General features: G+C 38.8%; 1 protein-coding gene across 1 annotated transcript in view; it reads right to left on the bottom strand.

The window, feature by feature from the left end:
- Positions 1 to 15,066, bottom strand: part of ppargc1a (peroxisome proliferator-activated receptor gamma, coactivator 1 alpha) — a 474,789-nt gene extending 459,723 nt beyond the window's left edge. The window contains exon 1 of the mRNA XM_078400596.1: positions 14,897 to 15,066. Within this exon, the coding sequence (XP_078256722.1) occupies positions 14,897 to 14,941 (45 nt within the window). The 5' untranslated portion in view covers positions 14,942 to 15,066. The remainder of the gene's footprint in view (positions 1 to 14,896) is intronic.
- Positions 15,067 to 16,326: the final 1,260 nt, after the last annotated feature.

Here is a 16,326-nt window from a genome sequence, read left to right as displayed (position 1 = left end):
TGGGAGAACCTTCCAGAAGGACAACTATATCTGCAGCACTCCACCAATCAGGCCTTTATGGTAGAGTGGCCAGACGGAAGCTACCCCTCAGTAAAAGGCACATGACAGCCCGCTTGGAGTTTGCCAAAAGGCACCCAAGGGACTCTCTGACCATGAGAAACAAGATTCTCTGGTCTGATGAAACCAAGATTGAACTCTTTGTCTGAATGCCAAAAGGCACTGCTCATCACCTAGCCAATACCATACCTACGGTGAAGCATGGTGATGGCAGCATCATGCTGTGGGGATTTTTTTCAGTGGCAGGAACTGGGAGACTAGTCAGCATTGAGGGAAAGATGAACGGAGCAAAGTACAGAGGGGTCCTTGATGAAAAGCTGCTCCAGAGCTTTCTGGACAGACTGGGGCTGAGGTTCACTTTCCAACAGAACAACAACCCTAAGCACACAGCCAAGCCAACGTAAGAGTGGCTTTGTGACAAGTCTGTAAATGTCCTTGAGGGCCCAGCCAGAGCCCGGACTTGAACCCGATCGAACATCTCTGGAGGGACCTGAAAATAGCTATGCATCGACGTTCCTCATCCAACCTCTGTAGTCATGAAGACCTTTGAAAGACTTGTTCTGGCCCAGCTGAAAAACATCACAAACCCCCTGCTGGACCCCCTGCAGTTTGCATACAGGGCCAATAGATCGGTGGATGACACAGTCAATCTAGGCCTGCACTTCATCCTCCAGCACCTAGACCGCAAGGGGACCTATGCCAGGATTCTGTTTGTGGACTTTAGCTCTGCTTTTAACACCATTGTGCCAGAGCTACTACACTACAAACTCTCCCAGCTGACTGTGCCTGAACCCCTCTGTCAGTGGATCACCAACTTCCTGACGGACAGGAAGCAGCATGTGAGGCTGGGAAAGTACATCTCGGGCCCGCAGACCCTCAGCATAGGAGCTCCGCAAGGCTGTGCACTCTCTCCTCTCCTTTACTCTCTCTACACCAACGACTGCACCTCCACAGGCTCCTCTGTCAAGCTCCTCAAGTTTGCGGATGACACTACCCTGATTGGACTGATCCAGGATGGGGAGGAATCTGCCTACAGAGGGGAAGTGACACAGCTGGCGTCCTGGTGCCATCGCAACAACCTGGAGCTCAATGCTCTCAAGACAGTGGAACTAATTGTAGGCTTTCGAAGAGATTTCCCCCCACTCACCATCAACAACACCTTAGTCACATCTGTGGAGTCATTTAAGTTCCTTGGAACCATCATCTCCAGGGACCTTAAATGGGGGGCCACCATCGACTCCACAGTCAAAAAGGCCCAACAGAGGATGTACTTCCTGCGGCAACTGAAGAAACACAATCTTATTCATTCATTCATTCAACCTGACAGAGCTTGAAAGGATCTACAGAGGAGAATGGGAGAAATTACCCAAATATAGGTGTGCCAAGCTTGTAGCGCCATACCCAAGAAGACTTGAGGCTGTAATCGCTGCCAAAGGTGCCACAACAAAGTTCTGAGTAAAGGATCTGAATACTTATGTAAATGTGATATTTCAGTTATTTCTTTTTAATTACTTTGCCAAAATTTCTAAACACCTGTTTTTGCTTTTTTATTACGGGGTAATATGTGTAGATTGATGATTAAAAAAATACATTTAATCCATTTTAAAATAAGGCTGTAATGTAACAAACTATCGAAAAAATGAAGGGGTCTGAAATGCACTGCATGGTGTTGGAAGGAACTGCAGATGCTGGTTTAAACTGAAGATAGACACAAAATGCTGGAATAACTCAGCAGGACAGGCAACATCTCTGGATAGAAGGAATGGGTGACATTTTGGGTCGAGACCCTTCTTCAGCCTTCAGTCTGAAGTATCACCCATTCCTTCTATCTAGAGATGCTGCCTGTCCCGCTGAGTTATTCCAGCATTTTGTGTCGAGCAATAGGATAAATGATCAGTTTCTATTTGTGTAGTGTTGCCTGAAGAATGTTTATCAGACTATGTAGATAACACCATGATTTAGGATATGACTGAATGTCAAAAGCTATCAGCGAGACTAATGTCTTAAAACATTTCAGTCCAGAGACATATTTCTGAAAGTCTCCAAGTATAAAAGTTATCCAGGCCACAGATTGCTGATGGAAGTTTGTGTGAGGCAGCAGAGCAACTAGCTACACTATTCAAATAATTCCTAGATATAGGAGTGGTATCATAAGAATAAAGGATTACAAATGTGAAGGAACTGCAGATGCTGATTTAAACTGAAGATTTATGGAGGGTCTGAAGAAGGGTCTCGACCCAAAACATCACCCATTCCTTTTCTCCAGAGATGCTGTCTGTCCCGCTGAGTTACTCCAGCATTTTGTGTCCTTCTTCTATTAAAGGATTATAAATGTTACATCACAGGGAATAGCACAAATCCAGTCTAACACCAACAGTGAAGAACGGTAAAGTGGTTATGGATATGGGCCTAATGTGGGTAAACGGGATGAGGAAAGATGGGTACAATGGTTGCTGCAGAGCTGGGTGGGCCGCTGCATGACTCTATCACTCCATAAATCTATGATATATAATGGAAGGATAAATGTAGGGGCAATATAGTAAAATGGAACAACTTTAAAGAGATTGCAGGAACAGAGGAATCAAGTCCATTGAGCTTTAATATCACTTCAAATTTTAACTATGTTTATTAACAATTTTCCTTCAAATTAAGAGGATGAAAGATACTCTATCATGAACCTAATATATTACACAAGGGCTATTTCTCATGTCCCAGCCTTTATTTAATTGAATACTTACTTCAGCAAATCAAATTTTGATGTTTTCCCTCTAGCTTTTTCCCCCCATTAATAGCAAAGGACTATTGAGCAGAAACTACTAAGTGCTATATAAAGATGTTTAATCGGTAAGCTAACCAAATACCAGAAAGAGTGCGAACGCAGATTCAGAAGAACTAAGTATAATTCATTTGGCAATCAAATGCAAGTCTAGGCTTTAAAAGGCGGTAGATAGCAGCAGCTAAAAGATATTACCAGGTAACTGAAAGATAAAAAAGCCAATTCAATTTTTATTTTGTTCAAGTTTGCAGCTATTTAATTCAGCTAATCTTAATGCAGCTATTAAAATCAGCAGACAAAAAAAGAATTTAAAAATGTTATAAAAATTAAAAATAAACTTCACAAAATAATAAATAACTAAAATACAGATACTTAAAAAAAATAATTAAACAAAAAAGTCTACTTTCCTTTCTTTCTGCACACAATTTCTCTTCTGTTTAATGGGATCACAATATTTCTACCAGGTCTAACCTTGCACAACTTTAATAGGCAGAATTCTTCAAAAGTTGGAAGTAGGAAGCATGCATATTTTTTCAATAATGAATCAGTTTAGCAAGATCTTCAAGTGAAGAGGGATAGATAGTAAATGGACAATTCATTATATATAGATAGATATATATATATGTAGAGTATATATGTGTTTATATATATATATATATTTTTTTTAAATATAGATATATATATATATATGTTTTGTTAAATTGGAGAACATGGGGCAATTTACAGAAGATATCTAACTAGATGTTCCAATGTTGAACAAAGTGAAGCTGGAAGTGTAAAATGGAGGCACCCAAAAACCACGAACAAGAGGATGCAGTTACAATATATTTCTATTATAAATGTTTATAAAGGTATTTATGCTGATATACATTTACAAATCAAGTATGGATGCTAAAATTTTGAAAATATATACAATAGCCATAATGAAATATTGTCATTCTATGTTTATTTTGCAGAATTTCAAACCCTTTAGAATTGTGGGGTGGGTGGGGGGAACTAAGGTCTTCATATTCTACAGTGGTCCTGACAATGTTAAAGAAGCTACAGTCCTGAATTGTAAGGTATATGGTTTTAGAAAAAAAGTTTGTTCTCATTAATTGAGACACAAAACAGCTGGAATACTGCTTTAAGAAGAAGAAAAAGAATCACTCTCTGAACTAGAGGTTAAAATATATGAAAACAACCCTCTCAATAACCAAGTAGTTTCCTTTAATAACAAAGTAGGTTTAATTAGCCCACTGCAATTGCATGAATGGTGAAGAGATTATATAATGATATTTAAAAATCTATAAATGAAAGCAAACAGTAGCCAGAATGTTGTTTTCCCTTTATGAGACCTTCGTTTTGTTGTTTGTAATCATGGAGCATGACTTATCCATTTTGAAAGAAACAATCTTCCTCAAAAGGATAGATGCCCATCATGCAGTTTAGAAAATGAAAAGCTTCAGAAACCAACCAGAAATTGCTTGGAGACTTACAATCGTTAATAGAACATTGCAGTGTGGCTTGCACTGATTCCCTGAAAGGCATTTCACTGAAACGGGATTTTTTAAAAATAGCTCTTTCTGAAATCCACTGGGAAATATGAAGTTTTGAGTTAAGTGCACCTACAAAGCTTATATCCAACATAGGAAACATCAATAATAAATTATTACAAATGTTCTAAAATCCACTGGATGCTGTTTATTTTGTTAAGAATCACAAAAAAAACTTGAATAATGAATCTCAGTAACTTGGGGCATGCACTAGTGCACATGCTCTTCTTAATATTAATATTTACAAATCCTTAAAAGTTCACCCCTTTCTTTGTCAAACAAAATATTGCTGAAATCTCAGGATGAGTATTGCTTGGTCAATACTAACTTATTAATTTTGTCTCTCAGTACCATCAGTATACATCCCATTAATATCTGCACTATTCACGTGGTCTTTGAACCAGGTTTAAATCTTAATTTATAATTTGGTAATGCATCTTCAAAACGGTAAACCTATGTACTTGAAATAATCTTTGATTTTCCTTACTGAATATATTTATAATTCAGGAAACATTGCTTTAAACTCTCTCTCTAATCTGCAGCATTTCACTTTTTTTTAAAAGAAAGAATGACCAAGCAATGACCTAATGTTTACTTCGGGAATTCAATTGCTTTTGCTGTTTTGCTGATTATTTAAACACCCGCTGTTAAAGAATACTGGTATTTTATCCCTGTAACAAGGTGATACATATACCCATCAGTGATACTGATTGAGAATGATCAGCCATGATCACATTGAATGACGGTGCTGGCTCGAAGGGCCGAATGGCCTACTCCTGCACCTATTGTCTATTGTCTATCCGGGAACTTGAAGCTATGTTAAATTACTGTTTCATAATTTTATAAAATTAAATTATTGTGGATATTTCAAAGAGGATCCCTATTTTCTGCAGAATTGAATATTGCATCTTGTCAACTAATTGTGATGTTAAGCAATATATTTGCAACTAAATTATGCTTGGCTTAATTCATTGTGGGCTTTGCTGCCATCGCTATTTTCTTGCAAAACAGGCCTGATGGTCCAATTACAGAGATTGTTTCCCTTATGATCTTAAACCTCCATCTTTCATGCTCTGTCATAATGAGTTAGTGTGATCCAGGTGGCACAATTAACCCTGATCTCTGGAACTTGCAATGGGAATTTAAACAAGATTCCCACCTGTCAAAAAGGTGGAAAATTTCAAGCTGAGATATACATTTTACAGATTGAAGCTATTGATTAAAACGTATGATTAAGCAAACTCCAAATACCAATTTATAATGTATAGAGTCAAAATATCAGTTTAAGGTTTATTCTTCATCTGGCTCCTTCAATGCGGAATTAGTGTAATTTATTACAACGTAGAATGCACCAATGGTAAAACAGCACTGCATCTGACATGCTGGCACTAAATGACTTTAATACTTCATATTTTCATTTCTTTGTCATAAATGTAGATTTTTAACAGGCACAGACAGGACTTCCAATACAAATTCAAGACTTAATAAAATGTGATGCTTTGTACATATAATAATAACATGCCTGATATTAAAATATTAACAAATTTCCCATTAAAAAAAAATTAACAGATACACAATGCGCAACCTTATTGATTTTATAATCTGACAAAGAGGGTAAACTAATAATTCAATCCTGGGAGCTTTGTCCTCCGTGTAGTACAAACTGAAGGTTAGTTAAATGCTTCTGATTGATCTCCATTTCATAAATTAAAATAGTCGTTCATAAATTTTCCTTTAAGTGTCAGGGAACACTGAAGAAGTTTAGTTGTCCTCTAACATCTTGATTTTCATAACTCAGTACTCCGCTTCCCACTGCCAATGTTTCAATTTGCAAACACCCTCACTCTGATGCCTGTGCTCCCAATCCAGCCTTGACCATTGGCACTGCCTCATTTAACTACCCTGCTACCCCACCCTACTAGCCAGCATGCCTACTCCAATCTTGATGGTTGCTTCAATCCCAATTTCCCCATCCAATCATCCATAAACTGCACTCTGACACCAACCCTGCAGGTTCTATGACAGACTTCCCCAGTCCTCTAAGATAGAATTTCTATGTGAAACTGCTTAAAAGCCCATCTTGTTTGAATTGTATCTATAGCCCGACAACAATATGTAAAGGCTTGTCAATCATCTAGTATTTGAGAGAGAAGCCAAGGCAAGTACAAATGAACACTAACTGTATGATTGGTTGAGCTTTTTATCGAAATGCCAATAACGCTCAAATGTAGCTTGACAGTTATTCAAATGAAGGAAGTGGTGTGCAGATACTTGATGAGTTAAAACTATTCGACAAGCTTTTTGCCATCTGCCTTGGGGAACAGTGTTGATAAAAATACCTTTTAGGGATAGCATGAAGTAAAACATATTTATAAGCTTAATCAAATTGTACTCACGGATAGTGTGATCCAATTTAATTGGATAGAACGCAATCAACATGTTTTCACTGTATCTTGGTACACACAACAATGGTAAACCAATAAACCAACAATACCAAAAATAGAAAAAAATAAAATAAGGAAAAAACAAACCAAAAGAAAATAACCCTTGCTCATCCCATTTAATAAGTTCATTTGAGTGCAGTTACTTTTTGTTCACCAATAATATTTATTGAACCAGATCTTCAGAAAGCAAGCCAGCAGTTAAACATGCAATAGCCAGCATTTACCAGCATTTCTCCTCAGAGCTTTGACACCTCAGGGCAGGCACGGACCTTAACTGAAGTGCCTAAGTGTTGATTCACCACACGTAGTCCTATAATTGCATTACATAGTTCACCACTGGCAGGGCAGTCTTGCGGCTTTCTCTCTCTCTCTCTCACCACCAATGTCCACTCAGGCTAAGCCAGTCTAACAAGATGCACTTGGAGGGCAGGGAGTTGGGGGCAAGTAAGTTTAGTTTAGTTTAGTTTAGTTTAATTTAGAGACCCACCGGGTCTGTGCCGACCAGTGATTCCCGCATATTAGCACTATCCGACACACTAGGGACAATTTTTAAATTTACAAAGCCCATTTACCTACGTACCTGTACATAGGGAGGAAACTGAAGATCTCAGAGAAAACCTATGCGATCACGGGGAGCCGCACAGACAGCACCCGCAGTCGGGATCGAACAAGGGGCGCTACAAGCTCTGTAAGACAACTCTACCGCTGCACTACCCTGCTTCTCAGTCTCTGATGAAATTGCATTGAAAGTTACATGAAAGTTATCTTTCCCTGTTGCTTGGTGAAATAGCTCCATCACGGCTTGACATCCCATACCTATTAATAAATAAATTATCCATTCTCCCAGTTATCAATTTCAATGCATGGACTCTTGGAATAATGATTCACCAGTGATAGTCTCACTGGCTACCAATGAGAGAAATCTCTACCATTCAAGTATAATAACCAAATTTGTTAAAAGTATGCAATTTTTGTTGAATTGCCAATGCAATTAAAAATCTGTATTTTGCCAAATAGTAAATTTTGCTTTGTAAACATGAATAACTGGAGGCATATCATTGGGTTCCAGGATTACATGCATTTATTAAGCAGGAACTATATAACAGGGATAAATGGAAATTTACGAATCCAAGTTAAATCTGAGATTCAAATATTTCTGCAGAGTGCAGTGTGTAAATTGCTCTCTTCATGGTTATGATTTCCCTCTTTGTTTTTTTTAAACTGGCTGTAATTCTGCTTTTAAACTACAGGAATACATTCTTTAAATCATACAATGAATCATATATTACCACCCTCAATCTGCGGTACAATACTCCTTCCTTTGTCTTTGCTTACTCTAAGGCAGTAACTCGTGCATCAATGAACTGACCACGTGAGCCAAGATGTTTGTGATTGTTGGAGGACATCACAGTCAACCCTGATCTGAGCCACACTTATCATCAATGTGTAGACACTTTCTGGCAACTGTCCTGGGTTATTAATCAGAAATTGGAACTGCAGCAGTTTTTCTGCTTAATTTTAGAATGGGAACATCTTTGCCAAGAAATCTCGAGCCACTTTTAGTAGATAGACTGAGAAAGTGTAACTTAGAAGTGATCAGTAACCACCCTGACAGCCGATGAGCCTGGGAGCATGACCTCACCAGCTGAAGAGGCCTTTCAAGGGCAGAGCTGGTCAATTGCACTCAGAGAGATCCTGCAGTCCTCCAAATCCCTGACAATCACCTAGGAGCCAGCCCTCCCAATGACATCATGGGTAGCATTGCTGCTCACAGACTCAGTCCACTTGTACTTACCTGGAGAGATGTGAAGAACATACTTTGATGAACCTCTGCACCCTGGAGTCCAGCAGTCACATCCAGATAATGACTGTGTCATGAATGGCACAGGGCAGAGTCAAAGGCCCCTGCATGCAAAATACCCATGACAGAAATCAATCCTGATAGAGCACATTTGTTTTCTGCTAAAGCTGCAATATATTTTAAATTACTATTATTATTCAAATAAATAATAAAAGATAAAAGTTCAGAAAAAGACAAACTTTGGTAAAATACGTTAAAGAATAAAAATAGGTCAAATAGATTAAAAGAGGTCACTGTAATTTTATATTGCCTCCTCAATCTTTATCTGCAAAATTTGTTAAGACCAATGGGTTTTCAGATCCTTTCCAATGTTTAAACTGTGTCAGGAGGCAAGCTGTAATTCACAAGCCAGAGAATCTCAGCAAGTCTAAGTCCTACCAGTAGATTCCATGTAGTGTCCAGTGGCAGAGAAAATTCAGAATTATAAATTATCAGTCAGTCCTGGTTTCACAATATTTGGGGATTAAATTCAGTTCATTTTCATGGCAATGCTAATGATTCCTGCCAATTCACATTTAAAGCATTCATTTCAGTTGGTAGGTATAGTGACATTTATTCAACCTCCATAATTACAAATCAGTTGCATGGTTCAATTTTAATTTGCTAACTAGACCAAGTGGATCCGTTGGGCCCAAACCTCTCCTGCAATGGTGCAGCACCTTCTCCACCCCCTCCCCCTCCCCTCTCCCCCCCCCCTCCCCTCTCCCCCTACCCTCCCTCTCTCCTCCCCCTCCCCTCCCCCCTCCTCCCCTCCCCCCCCCCCTCCCTCCTCCCTCTTCCCCCTCCCTCTTCCCCTCCCCTTCCCCTCCCCCTTCCCCCCTACCCTCCCTCTCTCCTCCCCCTTCCCCACCCTCCACCCCCTCCCCTCCCCCTCCCTCCTCCCTTCCCCTCCCCATTCCCCCCTCCCCATTCCCCCCTCCCCATTCCCCCCTCCCCCTCCCTCCCTAGGAGATGGATTTAAACTTTAAAATGTGAATAACTTTAAAAATAAAACACTGATTTCAATTAAACTTCTTCCATTAGCACCAAAGGGATGACAGTGAGTAAGGTGGGCCTAAAATTGTAACGCTATCGTGTAGCATTTTGGCTGTAGTTCAGGAACAAACAAACAAGAGTTTTAGTATATAGATTACTATTTTAATTATAAACTGTCACTAGGTTTTTTTTCCAAAATAAATGGGCCCAACTTCTTTCATATCTCCAAATATTTCACGGGCTTCATTCCCAGGATCTATTTTCACGCTCAACTGCGAAGCCATTCAGAATTGTAACAGCCTTTATAATAACTAGCCATTCAGAAAGTGCTACATTTAATATTCACCCTTTTTATTGGTCCCCCACTCCCACAATGATTTACAACTCCTATGTCGTACAACGCCTATGTTAGTTACACTATTTGGCCCACTTCCTATTTTGTCATTTATAATCTTGTACGTGACTCTTAATGATATTTGTCAATCTATTATATGATGAGTTAACAGTCTGCAGACAGATCCTTGATACCCTGCCCATGACTTCTTTTTAATCTCTAAAGTTCCGATCAATGACTATCTCCTGTTTCTTATTTAAATCAATTTGCTAATCAATTTAATTCCCTATCAACATAGATTTTTAAGAGTGCTTACATGGCTAAGTAGACATCAACAACATTTTTCTCCCCATTCACTGTGTCAGCAATGTTTTTGAAGGGGGAAAAAACGGTCAATTGAATGCACTTTCTTTTTGCGCTACTCAATAACATTTTCTCATGTAAGTTATGTGTTTACAGATGGTGACCATATCTAAATGTGTTTCCCAATAAAAGACGATACTAGCTTTTGGAATAAAATTTGAATTATTGGGTATGATGGATGAGAATCACCACTATCTAACTGGCTAGATAGCTAAGGTTGCATAAAAATGAGAATTGTATTGTTCTGATATTGGAAGTAGGAGAATAGTACAATTTAGCAGTGAGTTAAACATCAGACTGCATATTATTCCATCATTTTATTTCTTTGCAAATTTTTGACCCTCTGAAAACAATTTAAGAAAATATCCAAAATGAAACAGGATGCAGGGACATTTTAGACAAATTAATCTTAGATTTCCTCTGAACAGATAAACAACACAGTTCCCTCTCTTGTAAATTCCCAAAGTCTAGTCCACTTGTTGTCAGTACATGAGCATCATTCATGACATAATGGAATCAATATCATTGTTAAAAAATATTTATCATCCCAGTTCCTAAATTTACAGAATGTGTCTAGGATAAACATTGTATTAATTCAACATTTTTGATCCACAGCACATGTCTCAAATTAATAGAGAATTGGTCATTTGCCATTTCTTTCGAATGCCTGCAGGATTAGGTTCCAAGATTAGAAGTTAGCAAGTGTAAACACTGCAGAACTCTGCATCTTGTGAAGTAGGACCATTACGATCATTCTGGACACGTGTAAACAAGGTTCAGGGTATTACTTTGCTCAGTTGGCAATAGCATCCGTGATTCTTACACAGAAGAAAAAACTGCTGTTCGTTTGTTAAACATAAACTAGGCATGTTTGCAGTGGAAAATTAATCACAGATTCTAACCCCTTCTCGGTCAAATCAATTTGCTCAAAACGCATGTAAATTCGAAATGCATTGATCAATAGTGAAATACTTATACTTTTAAACTCCTTGTTCAATCATTCGATAATGGAATTAATATTTCTCAAAAAAACTCTCCATCTTTACAATCAGAATTATTTAGTAGGAGGAAATGTTGTAATGCGGAAACAAATTTCTCTGTGGTTTAATTAGATTAATGCAGGGGTGCAGTGCTGCCGGAGCGCCACTCCAGCACACCTGTAAAAAATAAAAATAAATAAACAGCGGGAAATTCTAACTTGCGGGGAATTTAACAGTGGCCACTCTGGCACCAGTGACATCTCCGGCACCTAAAAAATCAGCACTGCAACACTGGATTAATGTACTTTGTTATTTAAAAGAGCATTGCCATTATGGATAGTAATAAACAATTTACACCTATACTTTAATATGAATTCCCCATCACATGGCCTAGTTTATATAAAAAAGATACATTGTTGTATCACTGCAGTTAGTTATGTCAAACTTATTTTCTATTTAAACCTTTTCAAGAAATACAATAAATAGCAGGTTAGAGTTTAATATTTATTGCATATTTGTGGTATGAATTTATAAAAAGGAGAATATCTGAAAACAAGTTCCAGTATGTATCTGATTACTTGTACAATTTTCAGAATACACACTACTGTCCCTCATATATAATTTATAGAAAAAGTATTATATTATTTTACAACCACAAACTTAATTCATTAATTCATAGCTTATAAATTATTTTATAGTTTCTATAAAAATGTTAAACTTTTCTTTCAGTATACAAAAAGGTCACTCAACAATTTCTACGGTAAGAAAACAGTTAAGTGGCATTACAAACATACATTCCATCATTCATAGAGTGACCATTTTTCTTTAGAAATTAATCTTATGAGAGATCAGCTTTTATCATCCTCTTCAAAGTGTCATCAAAAAATCTATAATACCACAGACTGATAGACTGTTAGGTCTTGAATCAATAACTAGTCAGTCATGATGTGAACTTTTGGCACATTAAGGCTACAACTCTTTTTATCCCAGCCATAATACATATATCTAAATGCAGGTGCAGTTTTCTTGTCAAATTGTTTAGGTTATAATTTTCTTTGAAAGGGTTGGCAGTAAAAAAACCTGATTTTACATGATCTCCATAGCCTTTCTGATGTTTCCACCGATGGCTGATTAATTTCTGGGGATACAGCATTAACTTGGTGGGGGGGAAAAACACCCCCTTACTTTTAGATTATGATGTCTTCATAGTAATTTGATTTTCAAAGTATTTTACTATTTTTCTACTGATGATCAATTACAATTATTTGTCATTTGACCTATTGTGATATTAATAGGTTTGAGCCTTGCATACGTAATTATTTATACTTTTATTCAATTTACTTCCTAAATGACTGGCAACAGAATTTAACTCAGACACGACAGCCTATTTTTAAAAGGTATTTCACCAGAACTTAATTATAAACATAAAACGGGAGATATTACACAGATTAGGTGGTGTTTATTTCCGTTGATTCTTATCTAGTTTCCATCTGGCATATCACATGGATAGATCATGAGGATTTTAAAAATACACTAGGTAAAATTAGAGCAATTCCATGGATAACATATTCCTTTGAAGGGTTTTTGTTGTAATTTACTTTAACTATCATAAAGAAACACAAATAGGTTTCTTCCATTCTCTATGCTTGCACATATTCAAAAATGATTGTGAGCAATTTTGCAAGCACCTCAAAGAATTGCAATTCAGAATTGCAGGGGAAGAAAAGAAACAAGCATAATCAATCTCTTAACTGGTCCTTTGATATAGGACTAGTCTATTTTGTAACCAATTGCATATTCTGTATATAATTACTGATTTTAAGATCGCAAATTTCTCATGGTCTTAGTCTTTGAACATTTTATCTGGACCTTAAAATAACTCACCACTCCCTTTTCTTTTCAAATTGGATCATATTTTGGCATGAGGCTCAGTTGATAGATTCATAACTTGCAGTTTTAAACAAAACTCCAGAACCCCAGTTGCCCCATGAATAAGATAAGGAAAGTTACCAACATCATCTGAAATGAGCACACAGCCACAAGGTCAGAAAGTCGCACAGCACAGAAGCAGGCCTTCAAGTCACCATCTCCAATACCCATCAACTACCTATCTATTCTAACCTCATTTATCAGCACTTGGTCCTTTAACCTCTATGCGTAGTGATTCAAGTACTGTATAAATGATTGTTATCCCCTCAACCTTCTCAGATTAATTAAGATTAAAAGAGAAGTAGAACATGGTCTTGCTTTGCAGTTATTTCCAGAAACAAACAATAGATTACATTTCTTGACAATATTGCATATTGGTTAATGCCTGTATTGGAAAAAGAATGGAAAAACTCCATTACTAAATGTACTCTGCTAATTTGGAATCATACTTGCTGCCACTAGAACAGCAATGGTATTGACTGACATCTTCAACAAAATCTGCATTGCTGCAGCAACTGGATTGATATGTGTGACAATCCAAGTTCACAGAAGGAGAAAGCAACAAAATACAAAATACTACTTATCATTTTTCAAATTTTCATTTGCTATAGCTACAGCGAGGTATATTGACATGTTTCGCTATTTTAAATTTAGATTATTAATACAGGTTTTCATTGTGATAGCTATATTATAAGAAATACAAAACAAATAAATGAATGATTTTCTCGTCATTGGGCCAATGATTTGTTAAACGATTGAAACTCCTATGAAATTACATAGGTTAGTTTAAAATGTACTCAAACTCTATTAATGTTCAGTAAAGAATGAGAAAGAATTTAACATCTGACATGTTATTTCTTTCAAACATGGTGCTATTCGTGGAATGGAATGGAAAGGAATACTTTATTGTCACATGTGACAATGCACAGTGAAATTCTTTGCTTGTATACCCAAGGTATGCAAATAGACACAACATAAACGGTGCTGCCAAAGTTACAAAGTACCCCCGCCGGCTCCTCCTTTGTCCCCCCCTCCTCCCAGCGGTCCCCAAACTCCAGGTCCCTCCATTGTTCTTCCCCCTCTTCCCCCTGCGCCCTCATCGTCCGCCGACCGCAGGTCGACCCATGAGGTTCGCACCGAGAGGCCCCGCCGCCGCTGAGGGCCCACCACCGCCGCCGCTGAGGGCCCACCACCGCCGCCGCTGAGGGCCCACCACCGCCGCCGCTGAGGGCCCACCACCGCCGCCACTGAGGGCCCACCACCGCCGCCGCTGAGGGCCCACCACCGCCGCCAAGGCCCCACCGCCACCACCCAGGTTCCACCGCCGCCGTCGAAGCTCCAACACTGCTCCTGAGGCTCCACCGACCCAGGCAGGCTTCTCCGCCCAGCTTCTACACGGCCTCCTGGGAGGCTTCCCACCTTTCCTTATTATCACTTTCAAAAAAGTATCTTAAGAAATATATATTTTTCTATTGTTTGGTATGTTTACAGTTCACTATATTGGTGGTCTAAATTCCTGAGTATAAATTATTTCAAAATCTAGATTATAAATATTTCAAATTGGATGGAACTTATTATTTACTCTTGCAATGAGTTTTCACTCTCAGCTATGTTCTTAAGCAAAGAATAAATTGAAACTGACTGTTTCTCCATTTGGCATCCTGTCTGTAGGTAGATTCCTCTCCATCCTGGATCAGTCCAATCAGGGTTGTGTCATCCGCAAACTTGAGAAGCTTGACAGAGGAGTCTGTGGAGGTGCAGTCGTTGGTGTAGAGAGAGGTGGGAGAGGGGACATTACGCAGCCTTGCGATGCTCCTATACTGAGGGTCTGCAGGTCTGAGATGTGCTTTCCCAGACTCACATGCTGCTTCCTGTCTGTCAGAAAGTTGATGATCCACTGGCAGAGGGGTTCAGGCACAGTCAACCGGGACAGTTTGGAGTGTAGTAGCTCTGGCACAATGGTGTTAAATGCAGAGCTAAAGTACACAAATACGATCCTGGCATAGGTCCCCTTGCGGTCTAGATGCTGGAGGATGAAGTGCAGGCCTAGGTTGACTGCGTTTGATTAGGTTGACTGCATTAGACTGATCTATGGGCCCAGTATGGCCCAGTATGCAGGGGGTTTGTGATGTTTTTCAGCTGGGCCAGCACAAGTCTTTCAAAGGTCTTCATGACTATAGAGGTCAGTGCGACAAGCCTGTAGTCATTAAGACCAGTGACCCTTGCCTTTTTTGGGTACAGGGACAATAGTGGAGACTTTGACGCAGGACAGTACAGGTTTGCAGGGACTGGTTGAAAATGTCTATGTAGACCGGTGCCAGTTGTTCGGCATAAATCTTCCAAATGTGAAACCATGCGTGTCACCAGGAGGAAACAACCAGGCGAAGCATCATATAATATCCTTGGTGCCACCCTTGAAGAATCCAAACAGACCAAGTATCTTGGCATCAAATTACAGAACGATCTACGTTGGAATGGTCAGACTCATCATGCAACGGTGAAAGCAAAAGGTGTGCTAAATTTTCTGAGACGCAACTTTTATCATTGTTCAACTTCTATCAAGGAGAAGTTATACTTCACCCTTGTTAGACCTCATTTGGACTACGCAGTTGCAGCATGGGATCCATACACAAATAGAAACATTTCTTCCATCGAACGTGTCCAAAGACAGGCAGCTCGATTTGTTACAAATACCTATGAGAGAGAAGCCAGTGTTACCAAACTTCTAAATTCATTGGGGTGGAACCCACTCCAAGACAGACGTAAAGCCCACCGTTTGACCTGTTTTTACAAAATGTTAAATGGTCAGCTCGACATAGATTACCACATCTACACCAAACCCAAACCTATCAGGAGCAGACGAGGGCATTCGATTCAATTTGAGATACCAGCTACCAAGACAGATGTGTATAGCAATTAATTCTTCCCTCGCACAATTAAAGCATGGAATAGTCTTCACCCTACTATAGTTATTCAACCAGAAGCAACTAAATTTAAGGTAGCTCTTCTTCTCCAAGAAGCCCTTCTTGCTTAAGTCCATACTCCGCCACCTCCAGTTTAAATTCCATTTGG

This window comes from Rhinoraja longicauda, chromosome 1, assembly GCF_053455715.1.
Source record: "Rhinoraja longicauda isolate Sanriku21f chromosome 1, sRhiLon1.1, whole genome shotgun sequence".
NCBI lineage: Eukaryota > Metazoa > Chordata > Chondrichthyes > Rajiformes > Arhynchobatidae > Rhinoraja > Rhinoraja longicauda.
This window is presented reverse-complemented; position numbering and strand designations above follow the sequence as displayed.